Source organism: Miscanthus floridulus, chromosome 2 (assembly GCF_019320115.1).
Source record: "Miscanthus floridulus cultivar M001 chromosome 2, ASM1932011v1, whole genome shotgun sequence".
Classification (NCBI taxonomy): domain Eukaryota; kingdom Viridiplantae; phylum Streptophyta; class Magnoliopsida; order Poales; family Poaceae; genus Miscanthus; species Miscanthus floridulus.
This window is the reverse complement of record NC_089581.1, coordinates 16,857,371-16,875,006: the sequence shown is the minus strand read 5'-3', so window position 1 is coordinate 16,875,006 and position 17,636 is coordinate 16,857,371. Positions and strand designations below refer to the sequence as shown.

General features: G+C 45.5%; 1 protein-coding gene across 1 annotated transcript; it reads left to right on the top strand.

Moving 5' to 3' along the window:
• The first annotated feature begins 6,879 nt into the window (after window positions 1-6,879).
• LOC136538048 (small ribosomal subunit protein eS27-like) lies at window positions 6,880-8,639 on the top strand. The gene is made up of 4 exons (XM_066530034.1): window positions 6,880-7,036; window positions 7,180-7,281; window positions 7,997-8,025; window positions 8,317-8,639. The coding sequence occupies exons 1-4, from the start codon at window positions 7,034-7,036 to the stop codon at window positions 8,438-8,440; spliced, it is 258 nt and encodes an 85-aa protein (XP_066386131.1). The 5' UTR covers window positions 6,880-7,033; the 3' UTR covers window positions 8,441-8,639.
• The last annotated feature ends 8,997 nt before the right edge of the window (window positions 8,640-17,636 follow it).

Below are 17,636 nucleotides of genomic sequence, written 5' to 3'. Positions count from 1 at the left end.
CTCCACGGAGCAGATGAACGGAGCACCTCGATGAACGCCTGAGATTCGTCACCCCACACCTATAAAGTATCCAGGCTTTTACCTAGGTGCCATTAAAAAAATTGTTAATTACCTACAAGTTATTAAAAAAGTTAACATCTTATAGATGTCACTGCTCTGAACTCTTTTGTCCCCGAAGCCATTTCGTCTAGTTTTATCTCCAACGGTGTCAAACAGATAGATGAAATGACCACTTTGCCTTACAGTGGGACTCGTTTGTCAGCCACCCAAACTTTCCTCTCTCTCTTCTCTTCCCTGCCGAGCGAAGCCGCCGAGTGACCCGCAGTCGGCACCCTGGGCACCGCCTGCGGAGGCGCGGACGGCGCGGCCACCGTCTGTCGCCCCTGCGTGGGGGATGCCATCCCAGTGGCCGAATTAACACGCAACACCCTAGCCACCGTGAGCAGGCGCTCCAGCACCTCGACACACTGCCAACTAGCAGGCCACCGTGAACCCTGCGTCGCCGCCAACGAGCAGTCCACCAGACGCACCCAACCGTGAATCCCGTGCCAGATGCCGCCCACAACCGATGATGAGGAAGTCGCGGCCGCAGATGTCGAGGATTACGTTGCGGTCCTTGAAGGGTCGCTCGAGCGCATGAATTTACTTCTCCAACTCCAAGTCTCTCTCGACTCTCATCCCGTCGCCGCCGCTGGCTACTCTCCCCGCTCGATACGGCGTCCAGGGGGCAGCGCCGCCGCCAACCACTCAACCTGCGGTACTGCATGCCCAAGGCCAGCGTCGCGTCGCGGCGGCTGCTCGCCCAGCGTGGTACAGCATCCATGGGTAGCGCCGCCAGCCCCACTCGCCCCGATCTGCTTCCAGAACCCCTCGAGACGGAAGATGAAGGAGTTGGAGAAGGGACGCGAGCTGGAGAAAGGACGCGTTTTGCCGCTAGCTTGAGAGAAACCTAATTTGGCTTAGAATCAATCTTGGCTGTTATTGACTCTCAAAATGAGATTGGTGATGGAGGGTACAGGGTACGTAAACAAATCATGGTTCGTGAGCAAATCAAGGGAATGAGATTGGGGATGGAGGGTACAGGGTACGTAAACAAATCATGGTTCGTGAGCAAATCAGGGGAGGTGCAGCTGCCATGGCCGACCTCGTGTCTCGGGGCGCAGCCCCCTAGCCGCGGTTGCGGGTGGCCTGGCTGGGGGCACGCCTACCCTGATCGCAGGCGTAGCTGCCTTGGCCTGCGGTGCTGCTACCCTATCTGCCATGGCCGACGGAGCTGCCGTAGACGATCCTCCATGGCCAGACACGATGCAAGGAGGCGAGCTCCGTCCCAGCCACGCCCCAGCCACCACGAATGGCGCACGCACGAGCTCTGGCCAGGCCATCACGAGCGGCATGGGCGAGCTCAGCACGAGGGAGGGTGGCAGCAAACGCTGAGGCGTGCGCAAAAGGAAGGCAGAAGCGGCCCGAGGACACAGTGATTGGGAGATAGGGGTAGTTTGGACATCTTTGCTGCCCGGGCAGCAAACGGTAAAAAATAAATGGAAGATTGACGGAATGGTACGAGAGATAAAAGAGTCCAGAATAGTAACACTTGTGGAAACTTTTTTTAATGGCATGTAAGGGCGCGTTTGCGACCCTGGCCCGGAGGCCCGGCTGCGCCCGTGGGCTGCAAGTTGTCATGTTTGTCGTCGATGGCCCACAAGGGAGCCTGGCTTCGTAGAGCAACACTCGACCTCTCCGCCTGGCTCTCTGGAAACGAGCGAAACCCTCGTTTCTTCCGAGCCACGCTCGTCTGCGACGCACGCGGGCGATTTTGGGCGGCGGCGGGGTGGCTCGCGCGGGCTCTGGCGGGAAGGGGAAACGTCTTCGCGCGCGTCCCCGCTCTCCGCTCTCGCTCTGGCCGCCGCGCGCGAAGCGAAATGGCGGTGATTTCGCCGGCCTTTATATATGGGTTCCCACTCTCCACTCTCTCCTTCTTCCACTCGGTGCTTGCTCTTCCACCTCCCTCGTGAGAGACCGGCGGTGAGTTGTGGTGCGTGGCGGCGGCGGCGACGACCTCCGGCTGGTTGTGGGTTAGGTCACCGGCGCCGAGTTTCTTCGTCGCTTCCCCACTTCGGCTGCTGCTGGGACTCCGTGGCAGCGGTGTTCCTCTTCTTCTCCGTCCGCATCTGCTTCGTCTTTTTCCCGATCTGCATCCTCTACTTCCAGATCTGCCTCCTCTCCGTTGTTTGGACCCCGAGCCAAGGTGAAATCGACCCCTAATCTTCTTTTTTGTGGTGCTTCTCGAACCTATTAGGGTTTCTTGTTCGTTGTTGTTCATGATCTGTTAGGGTTTCATACTTGTTATAACTGCTTCATGCTCCTATTAGGGTTACTTGTACCTTGCTGTTCTTGATCTGTTGGGCTCGTGATCTATTAGGGTTGTTGATCTGTTTCAGATTTGTATTGTACCTTGCTGTTCATAACTGTTTGATGCAGTTGTTAGTGTTACTTGTACCTTGCTGTTCTTGATCTAAGTTTTTTGTTCCATCATTGGTCGATGATGTTGTCCACATAGTACTGGGAGGCATCACATAAAGATGCAGCCGTGCTTTTGTTGGCATGCATTCATTTCACAGTCATGTTGATGCCTAGCAGGGCTCATTAACTGAAATCGTGTTACATTTTTACATGCTTGTAGATGGATCTGTCTTTGAGCCATGACATGCTGTGTAGGAAGGCAGCTGCCTTGACTGTTGTTATGGTTACCTTTGTATCTACTAGGCTGAAAAGGAAAACCTCTAAACCTGAAACCCCACTGCCTGATCCTATAGCACTGGCCCTGATTAGGGATGAAAATGAACAGCATAGACAGAGAACACTGAGAATGATATACAATTCCACTGATTCAGAGTGTATTTTTATGATTAGGATGAAGAGAGTTGCTTTTTTTAAGTTAGTGAGAACTTTTAGAGAGAGGAGTCTTGTCACTGATAGGGAGGGGGTGTCAGTAGAAGAGCAGGTTGCCATGTTTTTACATGTAGGGCACAACCAAAGATTTAGGGTTGTCCACCAGTTCTTTAGGAGATCCATCCAAACTGTCCACAAGCACTTCCATCAGGTGTTGTATGTTGTGGGTGAGCTTAGGAATGAAATGATAAAGCCAGCTAGCACTACCACTCACCCAAAGATTCTTGGAAGCCATACATGGAATCCATATTTTAAGGTAATTGTATACCCTGGGTTCATTAGTTACATTAGACCTATTGCAATGACTGACCCATGCTTTTTAGGATGTCATTGGCTTTATAAATGGCACTCATTTCCTAGCAAGGGTTCCTAGGCATATGCAACAAGCTTTTAGGGGTAGGAAAAAGGATCCCACCCAAAATGTGATGGTAGTTGTGAATTGTGATCTGAAATTCACTTATGTCCTGGCTGGCTGGGAGGGCTCTGCCCATGATGCAACTGTTTTGGCAGATGCTGTAGCCAGGGAAGATGGCTTGAGTTTGCCAGAAGGTAATTGCACACCAACACTAATTACATATTCCATGGCCTATTAACACACACTCTCACAGTAGATGTCTTGTGTAGGTAAAATGTTCTTGGTAGATGCTGGGTATGCATGCAAAAATGGTTTCCTACCTCCCTACAGGGGGGTTAGGTACCATTTGTCTGAGTATGGCCCAAGGAACAGGCCCACCAATGCAAGGGAGCTCTACAACCTTAGGCACTCATCACTTAGAGTGACTGTGGATAGGGCTATAGGTGCACTGAAGGGCAGGTTTAGGATCTTGGACAACAAACCCTTCCATAAGTATAGGACATAAGTGAAGCTTGTAGTTGCCTGTGCCATTTTGCATAACTGGATCCTAGGTTTTGGCATTGATGAAATAGTTCCTGATGAGGAAGGTTTCACTACTTCTGCTGATCCAACCAACCTGCCCCCAGCCCATCTGGACCAAGACTCTATTGACATGGCTGAAATAAGGGATGCCATTTGCAATGCTATGTGGGAAGGGAAGGGAACAAACACTAGTTGATGTAATATGTTCTTGATTTTAGTTTCTGTACCCTGCTATGGAACTCATGTGTGTCATGCTGATGTAATAATTTGGTGGACAAAGCTGAGACCAATTTTATGCCTCATTCATTCTGTTCTTGAAACATTCTGTTCTTCATGATCTGTTAGTCTGTGGTTAGTTCATACAACTGTTAATATTGTTGTCAGCCTGTTCTTGACTAATTCTGTTGTTGATTTCATTACATGCCAGTCTTAGGATGGATTCAGGTGCATTTGAGGGTGGGTTTGTTGCTGGTACTTCAGTGATGGAGCAGCTCATCAATGGTGGTTCTGCCCCTATTGTAGCTGGTGCTAGTGCTAGTGCTGCTGCCCCTGTTGCAGCTGGTGCTGGTGCTGGTGCTGCTCCAGGTGCAGCAAACCCTATTGATGTTGCTGTTCCTGTAGCTGGGAATGGGGCTGTGAGGGCAATGAGGTGGACCAACACCATCTCTGGCTTTGTGCTAAGGAGGATGGCTGCCCTTGTTAGTGATGGTAGCAGGCCTGAGAAGGTTTTCAAGGACAAAGATGTGAATTCTGTGGCCAAAGTCCTCAAGCAGTTCTGTGGGGAGGTTGTTAGCCCAACTCAAGTGTACAACCACTTGAGGAAGTGGAGGCGGAAATGGGCTAGGGTGAGCAAGTTGAAGGACCTTAGTGCTGCTCTTTGGGATGACCAGGCTCATGCTATTATGCTTGAGCAAGAGCACTACCTTGGCCACTGCAAGGTAGCAGTTTGATCTCGTCTTTGCCTTGACTACCTACATTTGCCTTTCTTAAACTACATTTGCCTAACTTTACAGGACCATCCTAAAGATGTAGAGTTTCTTAACTGCCCTATTAGGTTCTACACTGAGATGGAGGCTATCTTTGCTAATGCCATGGCCATAGGCAAGTTTGCACTTGGGTCTGGTGAAGCCTTAGGGCAGAACCAGGCTGACAGTGTTGGTGCCAAGACTGATGGTCCTCCTTTGACCCACACCACAGTTCCTAGTGAACAGAGAGGGGATAGCAAGGCCACTGAACTGCTTCCTACCTCCTCAGCTGCTGGCCCAAAGAGGAAGAGAGGGAACTTCTCTGAGGAGGAGATGCTCATGTTGACTAACATGTCAGATGCTGTGAACAATGTGGCCAATGCTCTTAGGGAGACTAGACCTGCCCATGTTGATGCCAATCTGTACCTTGCTGTGATGGAGATGCCTGGCTTTAGTGAGGAGGCACTTATTGTTGCCTACACCTTCCTCCTGGACAACAAGGCCCAAAACAGGAGCTTTGTGAACATGAGTGATGCCCACAGGACCCTTTGGCTTAGGACCTTCCTGGCCAAAAACTACTATGTGTAGTTCCACTACACATGAAGGGCTAGAAGGCCAGGAGGAGGTTGACTGTAGAGATGTATAGTTCCTCCACCCCTCCTCACCCACTCTCCCTTCTTTTGACAACAGGACCTTTTGTGCAGTCTGCTTGTTCTTTTGACACTTGACCTTGATGGTGTAGTTTGCCTAGGAGGGTGGCTAACAATAGGCAAGGATTTGGAAACATTTGAGCCCTTGGCTGTTGGGCTGAACTTGGTATTGTAAGAAACTTATTTGTAGCCTCTGTTGACTACTTTTTATTTGATAACTAATTTTCTTTTTTGTTGTTTATGCCTCTGGTGGTAATGATGGGATTTAAAGGCCTATGATGCATAAAACAAACTTGAGGTGGCTACCTTATTCTTGTTTTGATGGTTTACAGTGTTGTGCTTTCTTCTTTATTTGCTCAGTTGTACTCCACAGCAACAACATCCTCTTGTGATGGCTAATGGCAGTGAGTGCAACTGTTGTTTATTTGCCTCTTTATTTGGTTCTTACAATTCTTGGTAGCCACCAATGACTAAACAAGGAAAATAACAGCTGAGACTAATTTTTTTATCAAGTTGCCGATGATGTTCATCATCATTCAAACTGAATGGTCGACTGAGACATGTCATTCAGACCACTTACATATTCTACATTTGGTTGGTTTCAGAGAATGCCTCCTTGCTATGTGGTCTTTGAAGGGAAGAAACCTAAGATTTATTTTACATGGTATGAGTGTGCTAAGCAAGTGCTTAGGGAAGAAGGGGCTATCTATCAGAAGTACAACAACTATGATGATGCTCTTAGAGATTTTAATGCAAGGGTACCTCAAGAACCCTTGTTGTTACCAATTCATGCCCCTCATGGAGATGCATCAGCATCCCATGAACTGGTGACAGGTCAAGGTTCTGAAATCTATCCTCATTCACCTGAGCTGTAAGGCTATTACAAAAATGCTGTCATCTTGATCTTGTTTATGGTTGTAGTTGGTCTGTCACTCAAACTGTTCATGTGCCACAGCTGTTGTTTTAATTAGGCCGATGATGACACAATAGGATGACTGCATTAGCTGGCTACATGTCACTTTAATTCATGTACTCTCTTTTCTGTTAACTTGTTGCCCTTCTCGGCTTGCCAAACTACTTAATTCTGCTACTGTTCTTAATTTGCTTCTTTGATTATGCAATGTAGCCGGCAATATATGTGTTGATTAAATGGAATTAGTCTGAGGCCTATGTCTTTTGTATATTTTCATTCAAAGTGTTTGCTTCTCTATTGATCATGTTGTTCTTCCTTCTCTTTGGGCTAGGCCGAGCACAGCAACTGGCAAACACAATCTGTGCTTGGCAGTTGGTAACGGTTGGCGTTTGAGCCCGGCTGAGTATTGGGTCACAAACACCAGCTCGTCTGGATCGGACTGAATCGGTCTAGGTGCACAAACAAGCTGCGTTGCAGCAGTTGGGGCAGACCTGCCCCGGCCTGGTCCGTTTGGGCTGGCTAGGCCATGCTGGGCGAGGTGCGCAAACACGCCCTAAAAGCCTCCGCTCTCTCGCCTCTCTCCCCGTCGCCACCTCGCGCTCGATCACCTTTCTCCTCTCTCTCTCTCTCCCTTCCTCCATAGGAGAGGAGGAACGCCCGAGGCGACCGCATCTCCGAGATGGTACGCTTCCTGATCCGGCCGCGTGTTTGTACTTCTCGCTTCCTGACCCGGCCGCGTGTTTGTATTTCTTTTTTTAATTTCGGTTTCGTTGATTGGCCTTCGATCTAATGCTGTTCTTGGTTCATTCTTGGAAATCGGAGCAGGTGCTGCAGAACGACATCGACCTGGTCAACCCACCGGCAGATCTTGAGAAGCTAAAGCACAAGAAGAAGCGCCTCGTCCAGTCTCCCAACTCTTTCTTCATGGTATGCCTGTTCATTCATGACCTTTTCTCATTCTGCGTGATAGGGTGGTGCAAATCATGGCCCTATGCCAAGAAAATAAATTTATACCCTAAAGAGACCCAAGTTTTGGCAAAAGAAAAAAAAAAGAACCTATCAGATTGATTTGATTTGGAAGAGAGTACCATAAGTTCGATTTAGTGACAAATGCTACAGAAAAAAGTACTTCCAACAAAGTAACAATAAAACTTAACTGCCCTTGTTTGCCAAGTAGGAGTAACAATTATATACTTGTTCATGAAGTTAAGTTAGATGCTACAGAAATGAAAATGAATTTTAAAGTTATCTACTAACTTGTATTAATTGGTTAGGGTTTACTAATATGTTCTCTCAATACTTCCTCAAATCATCAAAAATTGACATTACTACATGGTAATTAGTGCAAAATTACACAAATTATACTATCGTAACGTCATCTTAATCTTGTCATGAAACTTTTTATTGGATATGTCTGTTTAATATACACCGATTCTCATGAAACTACATGGTAATTAGATTAAAATTACTTGATAGAATTAATGGGGCCCTGTGCAAGTGTACAGCTTGCACTCACAAAGGGATGGCCCTGGCCTGCAAATCATCTCTCTGATATATAGGAGACGTGTCTGCTCTTGTGCCATCTGATTGGAGACTGACTCTAATCATGTTTTTTTCTCGTTTTTTTCTCCCTTGTGTGCAGGATGTCAAGTGCCAGGGCTGTTTCAGCATGTAAGTGTTCTTGATCCTTGCTGCTTTTTTTGTCTTTGGTTACGACAATTGCAATACGCCGTATCATTCCAGCAGATTGTCCATTTATTTGCTTTATTTCTGCAATTTTGCAAGTGTAGCTATTTTGATTATATTGTGTATGGTGCATGATTGATTCCACTGAGTTCTAATTTACATGTGACAACTAGGCCTGACAGCAATTATCTCTAGGGTTCTATAGCTTTTGGGATTTCAGCATGCTGACCAAATTGAAATGTTTGCTGTTATCTTACTCAGTTCTTGTGATTGCAGAACCACTATGTTCAGCCACTCCCAGACTGTGGTTGTGTGCCCTGGCTGCCAAACCGTTCTCTGCCAACCTACTGGTGGCAAGGCTAGGCTCACCGAGGGGTGCTTAGATCCTGCTGGTGCTTAAGAGAAGAGAAAATTTTGATGTTTTGCAACCTTTCCATGATATGTACTCGTTGAGGATTTTGTTAATTATGACGGTTTAGCATGCCCTGGTAATACTTATGTAAAGTGCACTTTGTGTGAGCTTAGTGACATCTACTAAGTGTGCCTGTTGGTTTGGCTAATGGAGTGTCAGTGGTAATGAAAATCAGTTGCTAGCGTTATTTGTTGTGTTCTAACATGCCATTTGTTTGGTGGCATTGGGTAGAGATGGCAACTGGTCCTAATCCCCGAGTTGAGTTCGCGTATTAGGGGATGGGGCAGGCCTGATTTAGAGCAATTTCAAAAAGGTCTTTTTATATCCTTAAATCCTTCAACAACTTGAATTAGATATCATAATGTGACCATTCATTGGTCCTGGTTTGTAACCATGCACCAGATACAGAGAAACTCTTAAACAGCTTCTTGGGGGGGGGGGGGGGGGGGTATTCTTCAACTTCAGTTAAGTCTCTAAATGTGACAATTCTTCTTTGGGAATTTTTGCCACAGGACATCATGAAAACGCATATTTTGCTGCAACACAACGCCAACGCCATCGTTTGCTGAGTACCATTATGAATTCGATTATGTTTGCCACAGCACACCACGACCATTATTTTAATGATTTCCAAAGTTTGGGAGTGAGAAACCTTCTAAAATGACATCAGATGCCCCTGTGGACCGGCATTGGTCGACCAGACCCGACTTGGTGGAGCCAGACCAGGTTTGAGCCGGACCCGACTAGGTCGAGCCAAACCCTAGCCAAACCAGGTCAACGTCGTCGCAGCTCGTCTTCTCCACTCTCCCTTCCGCCGTCACCACTCTCCCTCGCAGACACTCTCCCTCGCCACCGTCACCTCCCTCACGGCCTCACCGCCACTCTCTGTCGCCACCCGCAGCTGCTACCCTCGCCGCGCCCCTCGCCGCCACCCCCGACTCCACCCTCGCCGTCGTAGCCGCCATGCCATTACATGGATGCGTGAAGATGGCTTCGCCGGTGCAACAGAAGCGTCTCCGCCCGAGCATCGATTCACCGTCGAAGGGGGTGAATCTGTCATGAGTTCCTGACGGGTATGCACTTTCCCCTCTTCCACCAATTGTTTGTTGTTCTTGTCTTGCAATGAAATCGAGGACGATTTAGTTAGGGTTTTCACGAATTCTTGTTTTAGGATGGACATTAGTTCTGTAATACGGATAGCGGTGCGTGTCCCAGCTTACTATGAGGTTTGCGATGATGGTAGGCACGTTGGTCACAGTGCAATAGATTTTCAGCTAATTCGGGATAGGGACACTCTTAATCTCAAGGATTTAACTGCGGATGTATCTAAAAGAGTGTGCCTTAGGAAGAATCAGGGGTTCAATTTGTGTTTTTTTAACAAGCACAAGCAAAGTTATACCAGTCTAACCTCTGGTTCAACTTTGATGAATGCTACTAAGAACTATTGGGAGCTAAGGAGGCTACCTTTGTTTGTGAGTTTCTATGATACAGTTCCTGTTTCATTTAGTCAGAGTGTGTCTTTGGATAATGAGGCATGTGCTACTGTTGATCCCCCATTGCTTGGTAATGATGGTGGGCAGAACAACCAGTCTATTGATGCAGCCATGTCTAGTTTAGGTTCCCAGGAAGTTGAGTCTCTCAGCGAGGAAGTGAGTGATTCAGACACTGCTGACTCAACTAACTCTGGTGAATCAGCTGAGAAATCCATACCTGCTCAAGGAAGAAAGGGAAGAGGCAAGAAGCCTGCTGATGATGATGTGGCATGGGAAGAAGATGATGAGGAGTATGTTGGGATCAATGATGAGAACTAATATATGGCAGACCAACAAGATGACCAAGAAGGAGCTGCTGACTCTGACTCTTTTGCTCATGATGATTTGTTAGTTGATGATAAAGCTAGTTGTGAGACTTCTGAGCATGTTACTAACTTAGAGAACCCAACTATAGCTTGTGGTGTCACATTTGAGGATGGGGATACCTTTAAGAGGGCTATTAGACAGTATGCTGTTCTAAAAGAATTTGAAATTGTAGCTCATTATAGTGAAGCCAAAAGGTATAGAGGGCACTGCAAAGGATACAAGAGCAAGAAGAAAAGGTGCAAGTGGAGGATACATGCTTCTCAATTGCAGGATGGGAAAACTTGGCAGGTCTATTCTCAATTGCAAGTGGAGGATACATTTTTCAAAGCTAATATTTACTTATTCATGATGTTTAATGATGTATACTTATTGATGATGTTTGTTGATGATCATGGTGTTTACTTATTGATGTCTACTTGTTGTTGGCAGATAAAGAAGATGTATCAGAAACATACTTGTGCTACCACAGCAAATCTAGAAAAAAACTGCATGGCTAACAATCACTGGGTGAGGGACAGGGTTATTAACATCCTGAGGCATGACCCAACAGCTAGAGCTTCCCAAATGAAGAAGGATTTGGAGAAAAAGTACAACATCATACTTCATACTATGTTGTTTGGGATGGAATGGCAATGGCTCTGGAAGAGCTTCAAGGCAAGTGGGATGACAACTTTGAAGATGTTTTCAGATTCAAGGCTGAGGTGGAGAGGACAAATCTAGGAAGCATTGTGGACATTGAGTGGGCTCTGGTTGGGAAGAAGATGAGGTTCACAAGGATGTTTGTGGCATTCAACAGCTGTGTTCAAGGTTTTTTAAATTGATGCAGACCCTTCCTTGGTGTGGACTCAAGCCACCTAACTGGGAGATGGAGAGGGCAACTAGCTTCTGCTTCAGCTATGGATGGACACAACTGGCTTTTTCTAGTAGCATATGGTGTATTTGAGTCAGAATCTGCTGACAACTGGTAGTGGTTTTTTGAGAAACTAAAAGTTGCCATTGGATCTCCTCTAGGCCTAGTGATCTGCACAGATGTAGGGAAAGGTATAGATAAGGGAGTTGCCTCTGTCTTCTCAGATGGAGTAGAACATAGGGAGTGCATGAGACATCTAGTGAAGAATTTCAACAAGAGGTATAGAGGTGCAGTGTTCAAGAAGCACTTGTGGCCAGCCAGCAGGGCTTACAACCAAAGACACTTTGATCGCCATTACAACATCATGAAGGCTGCATCACCAAGAGCAATGCAATGGATAGAGGACAACCACAAGCACTTGTGGTGTAGATGGAGGTTCTCCCATGCATGCAAATGTGACTATGTTACTAACAACATAGCAGAGACTTTCAACAGTTGGATTAGGAATGAAAAGTCCCTTGCCTTAGTTCCTCTGTTGGATAGGATTAGGCAAATGATCATGGAGAAGCAAGATATCAGAAGGGCATTGTCACTGAGGTTGACAGACAAGATCTTGCCTCAAGTCACCAAAGAACTTCATGCTATGAGTAGAAACTTGCAGTATGTCATACATAGGGGGCCCAACAACACTGCAGAGATTTAAGGTACTACTAAAGAATTGAAAACTTGGAGGCATACTATGGATCTTGAGAGCAGAACATGCAGTTGTCAAAGGTGGTAGATTTCTGGATTGCCATGTACTCATGCTCTCTGTCTCATCCATTCAATGCACAATAGAAGTGTTGAGGACTATGTGGATGACTACTTTTCAGTTGATAAGTTCAAGAAGGCATATGAACATGTGATCAAGCCCATGACCGATAGGAATCAATGGCCTGAAGTAGATATGGGTTTCAAACTTTGGCCCCCATTGTTGAAGAGAGCTACAGGCCGTCCAAGAACTAGGAGGATCAAAGGTGTTGAAGAAGGTGGAAAGTCAACTTCCCAGAGATAGTGCAAGAGGTGTGGTCAGTTTGGTCACATGATGAAGACATGCAATAAGACTGTGTATGACTCTAATGCACCACCACCAGCAAAGAGACCAAGGACAAAGAAGACCACTGCTGCAGCAACAACTGTATCCACCCAACAATCACAAATTGAAGGTGCACCAGCTCTGTCTCAAGAAATCAGTGTTGCACCACCAGCTCTGACTAATAGCCTAGCAGCAAACACTAGGAGGTATTTAATCTCTGTCTTGAAATAGCCTAGCATTGTCACTTGTTTCCTCACCTTTTCCTATCATTCCTATTGTTTTATGTGTCTAACAGTCGCAAGAGGGCATTGGAGTATGCTGCTGAAACTTCCCCCCCAACAGCTGACATGAGGCAGAAAAAGAAAGGGAAAAGAATGAAGAAGGACCTAAGCAAGAAGACAACCAAGGCAAGCAAAGTGAGCAAGACCACCAAGAAAAAGAAGTCAGAGAGTATGGAAACAAGCAAGACAGTGGTTGTTTTAGAAGAGATGACCAACAAGAGGATCAACAAGAAGAAGTTGATCATAGACATGTGATGACAAAATTTATTAGTTGTTATGTAATGAAACTGTTGTGTAATGAACCTAGTGTGTACTGAACCTAGGGTTGGCAAACTATGTTTCCCTTTTGCGCTTAAAGTCACAGCCTGTGTTATGAACACTGATATGTAAGCTTGTTATGAAGGCTAGACTTTATTGGCATGCTGACTTTATTATGTGTTATGCCAATTTATCTTAATTCCTGAGTGTGATACAATTATGTGTTATGCCAGTTCAAAAATGAGTGTGACACAATTCTGTTGCAAGAAGATGCAAGATAAGATGCTGGATACATGATTACATACTGATACATGATAAGGTTCACAAATTGAGTCTTTGAAATAAGCTGCTGATAGCTCGATACATGATAAGCTATTGTTATGCATCACTTAACCAACAACACTAACAAAACTAAAACTAAAATAAACACCTTTACAACACCAACTACAAGCAGTCTCTCTCCAATCTTATCCATCTTTGTCATCAATTTGCTATTGCTATCAACTAATGCCTTAAGCAGTGTCTCTAAATCTTTGAGATGAATGACTACACTCTCCATCAGTTCTTGGCAGGCATCAACACCTTAGCAGGCCTTCAACATGTCCTTGCCATCCTTCATCACCTCCAGCCCACGCCATCATGACCTCTAAGCTGACTGAAATGGCAAGGAAGAACACCTTTGGAGACCAACAAAGGGACATAGTGTTCTTCAAAGTAGTATGTGTGATAGGCATAATTGGTCTGCAAACCAGAGATGAAAAAATCAACAAAAAACGCATCCAAAAAAGAGATGCAATTCCACCACAACTTACATGCTCCAACAGTGGACACTTGTAGAACCGCTTCCCCTTGCTACCCTCCTTATGTGAAACACGACCGATGAGAAGGGTTCCGCACTTGGAGCAAGGTACCAATGGCAAGAATCCTGCTTCATCTCTATAGGGCTCAAGCTCTGGAATCCAAAGTTTGTCTCTGTAGGCCGAGTGCGATGCTCCGAACGGTGTGGATTGAGAGCTCGAAGCCATGGGGATCTAGGGTTCTTGCATATGGGAATGGGACGGCGCCAGTAGAGGAAGAAAAAGGGAGGTGGCGGTAGGAGGGAGACGATCGGGCCAACTTTACCTGGTCCAACCAGACCAGCAACGCGCAGGGGCAAAATTGTCTCCTCACTGTGGTTTCTCTCTCCCAAACTCTGGAAATCATTAAAATAATGGTCGCGGTGTGCTGTGGCAAACATAATCGAATTCATAATGGTACTCAGCAAACGATGGCGTTGGTGGTGTGTTGTAGCAAAATATGCGTTTTTGTGATGTCCTATGGCAAAAATTCCCTTCTTCTTTTGGTTTCTCACCATCCATAAGATATAGAGAAGCTCTTGAACGGTGGTTTCTTACCATGCATAATATATAGACAAATTGGAATATAGGGTCTGATTGGTTACCTGTGCAAGTTTGGGACGATTTGGTTAGTTGCATAGGGCCTTATGCAGGCTTAGCACTATCCTCAAAGTAGCTTGAACCTACATCCCACTATCTCAAATTGGTTGTATCTAGCTATGCAAGGGTATATTTGCATCCGTAGCACACCTTTCGTGCACCCCTCGGCATCAATAAGGTCATCGCCCCTACCCCCATGTCTTCTTAGTTCATTCTCCCCCCATGGTGGCTAGGGTTTCACTTGCCTACAAGTTCACCATCCTCGAAGGTGGATCCGACGATCCTGTCTTCTTCCCTTGCCTTCGATATATGTAGAGATGCTCTTAGTCCCCACAAGAAGAAAATAGTCCTTGTCGGTTTTCCTATGGATGGGGACTCATATCTCATCCCCATCCCCGCGTACCTGCCCCATGATGCACTCTCACTCTTATGGCTACCCAATATGATCGTATATTATTTTTTACGAATGACATCTTTATACCAATATATTATTTCCATGTATACCCAATCTGATGGTGCTAGTAGACAAATGGAGGTCTATTGATTATTTGATATCTTTTGATTATGATGAGTTGATGGCCTCATTGATCTACTAGATGTTGGTCTATCGTTGATTTTGTGAGAAGTTTATTCTGTGAGGACGAATCCTAGCAGGGACGAGGATGGAGAACCTAACTCTCGATGAAGAATTCTCCATTGACATCTCTACCGTGGTAATGATTTCTATTTAACAACTCCTAGTAGCAAGCACCTGTTGTGTCGACCTCAACATGGCAAGACTGATCTACATCTTCATCTACTCGCACTTCATGCCATGTTTCTATGGTAGAACCGTCCAAAATAACACACCTTCAGAGGTGCTTGTCTTCCACTAGACACTAAGTACCTCGAAAGTAAGCTACACCAAGCGGTTTCGTTGAGCACACCCCAATGGAGAACTCGAACAATCCACATTTTTCATCCATAATTCAATAATGAAAATGAGTTTACAATACTTAGTCCATTTCATACAACAAGAGTTCTCAAAAATACATTATTACAATACCAAGTTCAAAGTGCGAAATTTAAACAACAAAATTGAAATAAACATCTAACGATCAGATACAAGAATCCATCTGTGCCCACTAGAAGAATCCTCCACACAACAACCACTCCTCAAGCTGCACCTGCAACAGGGGTAAATAAACCCTAAGTACATAATGTACTCGCAAGACTTACCCGACTAGTGAAAATAATTTCCTGACTTCAAATGATATGATAAGCTATATGGTTTGCTGGGTTTTCTTTTTGCGAAAGCATTACTAGTAGTGAATCCTTATGTATGTATTTTATTAGCAGTCATAATTAGTTCATTAGCTAACCATTCTATGTAAGCACCTGTTCTACTTTCAAGCAAGAGTTGAGCAATTAGATCTATTCATCCCCTTTCATCATCCAGTTCTTACTACGGTGCTAGACCATAGCCAAGTCGTACTGTATCACACAGTGATTCGTGAACCAATATATTTCAGCTAGGTACCCCTAAACACATGCCCTGCTTGTACCCTAGACACAAGCAAGACCAACCCACCACTCTCCTATCAAGGGGTCTAGGTCCCCATCCAAACTTGGACTCTAAGCCCCCACTCCTGAGTCCCGGACTCAGTGTGGTGCTTAGACCTCTATCATCCTCGCCTCCAATCAATCGGTCCGAAAAGAGCTGGAACCGACGACAAGAGAGCAACGAGCCTTCCTGCTCCCATAAGCAAGTATGTACTCAGGATAATAAGTCTGTGACCTGACTACCATTCATAGCAACAGACGGTCCTTAATCAACATGGATAGGGAAAACAGTGTAACCAAGCTATACCTCATTGGCCGCAGGACACAACCTATTACACCCACCAATACACGTACCATATCCCTACCTAGTCTTCATTTCCTTTCACCATTTTATCATGAGAGTAATAATAATAATCACCTATTATGAGTAACGACAGGTTACTCACGCTACCGATAGCCTAAGCATAGCAGCTACTCGACCTATGCTAGTAGGACTCATAGTTAGGTTTATCTATGCATGTAGTTTCAATATAAATCATGTAACATAAATGCACATCACATATATATATATATCCATTGATTATTCAAAATAAGGGTTATGCACCGGGGCTTGCCTCGGGCAGGCGGGGTGTCAGTTAAGTCAGTCACAGGTGGATCTGAGGCTTCCTCCTATACGAGAACCTCCTCCTCGTACTCCTACTCTTCGATGGTCACGAACTCCACCAACTCGTTCTCTACATGCATGCCATGACGATGCAACCCTTAATATTAAGGCAACAGCGATTCTTAAAATAAGACTACATCTACTAAGCCACTAATCTAGATCTAATGGCTAAGATACTAACTACTTATCATCTCCACCAAAACAGGTATGGATTCATCTAACAGGTATTAACTTAGCAACTAAAATGTAATCTTACTCTTACTAGCGATTTAACTTATATTACAAGGAGCACCTAACTATCCTAGTGCTTAGCCTATTCTAGGGCTACAAAAATTACAGGGAACACATAGTAATACAATGAAGCTACTGTAAATTTTTTAAAGCTAAAGCTATCACCATTTTGCCACAAAAAATCCCACAATATTTAAACTAATAATATTAAGCATCCTTAATTAATTTAATGGCTCCTAAAGTCAACATATATTTGCACAAAATAAATATACCAACAAATAGAGAATAATTTTAGGAGTCTAATAAAATTTATTTCACAATTTTTGGACTTCTATATCATTTTATATTAATTATCAAAGTTTAGGTCGGAAATAAAAATGAAAAGCTATTTCTATTTTCCACGAAAAAGATAATCGAATCTGGCCCAACGCGGCCCACGCGAGGCGCGGCCCGTGCGCGGATGCAACCCACGGCGAGGAGCCCGCGTGCGCTCTGACATATTAGCAAAAGCGCCCCTGGACCCTAAACAAAACAACCCACAATCCACGTTACTATTTCTAGAGACAACACCTATGCAAAAAGACCCTTGCACTCTCTCCTCTTTATAATGGCATGGTCCCTGGCCTCCCCTGCGTGCTTCAGCGTGGCGAGCAGTGGCACCAGCGACAACACTGGCCACCTGGGACCCATGCTAACCTAGCTAAGAGGCCGAATCTCACCAAGTGATCGACGCAAGGCGATGGGCGGTGGTTGCACGAGTCCGAACGTTGTAGAAGGACCTCTCCACCACGCGCGGGCACCCTATGGCTATAGCAACAATGTTTTGGTGAGCCGCAGCAACAACAAGGCAGTAGGGGTTGCAGGTGAGGAATGACAACTCACCAGTGACCTAACTGAGGTGCCAACTCGGACGGAGATGACCCGAGCAAGGCTGGCCATGTGCGCACTGCGAGGTAAACGGTGGACCACAAAGGCATGGCTATGTCAG

Coding starts and splice junctions, on each gene's coding strand:
- LOC136538048 (XM_066530034.1), top strand. Junction 7,282..7,996: donor CTCCCAACTCTTTCTTCATG/GTATGCCTGTTC, acceptor CCTTGTGTGCAG/GATGTCAAGTGCCAGGGCTG. Junction 8,026..8,316: donor TGCCAGGGCTGTTTCAGCAT/GTAAGTGTTCTT, acceptor TTGTGATTGCAG/AACCACTATGTTCAGCCACT.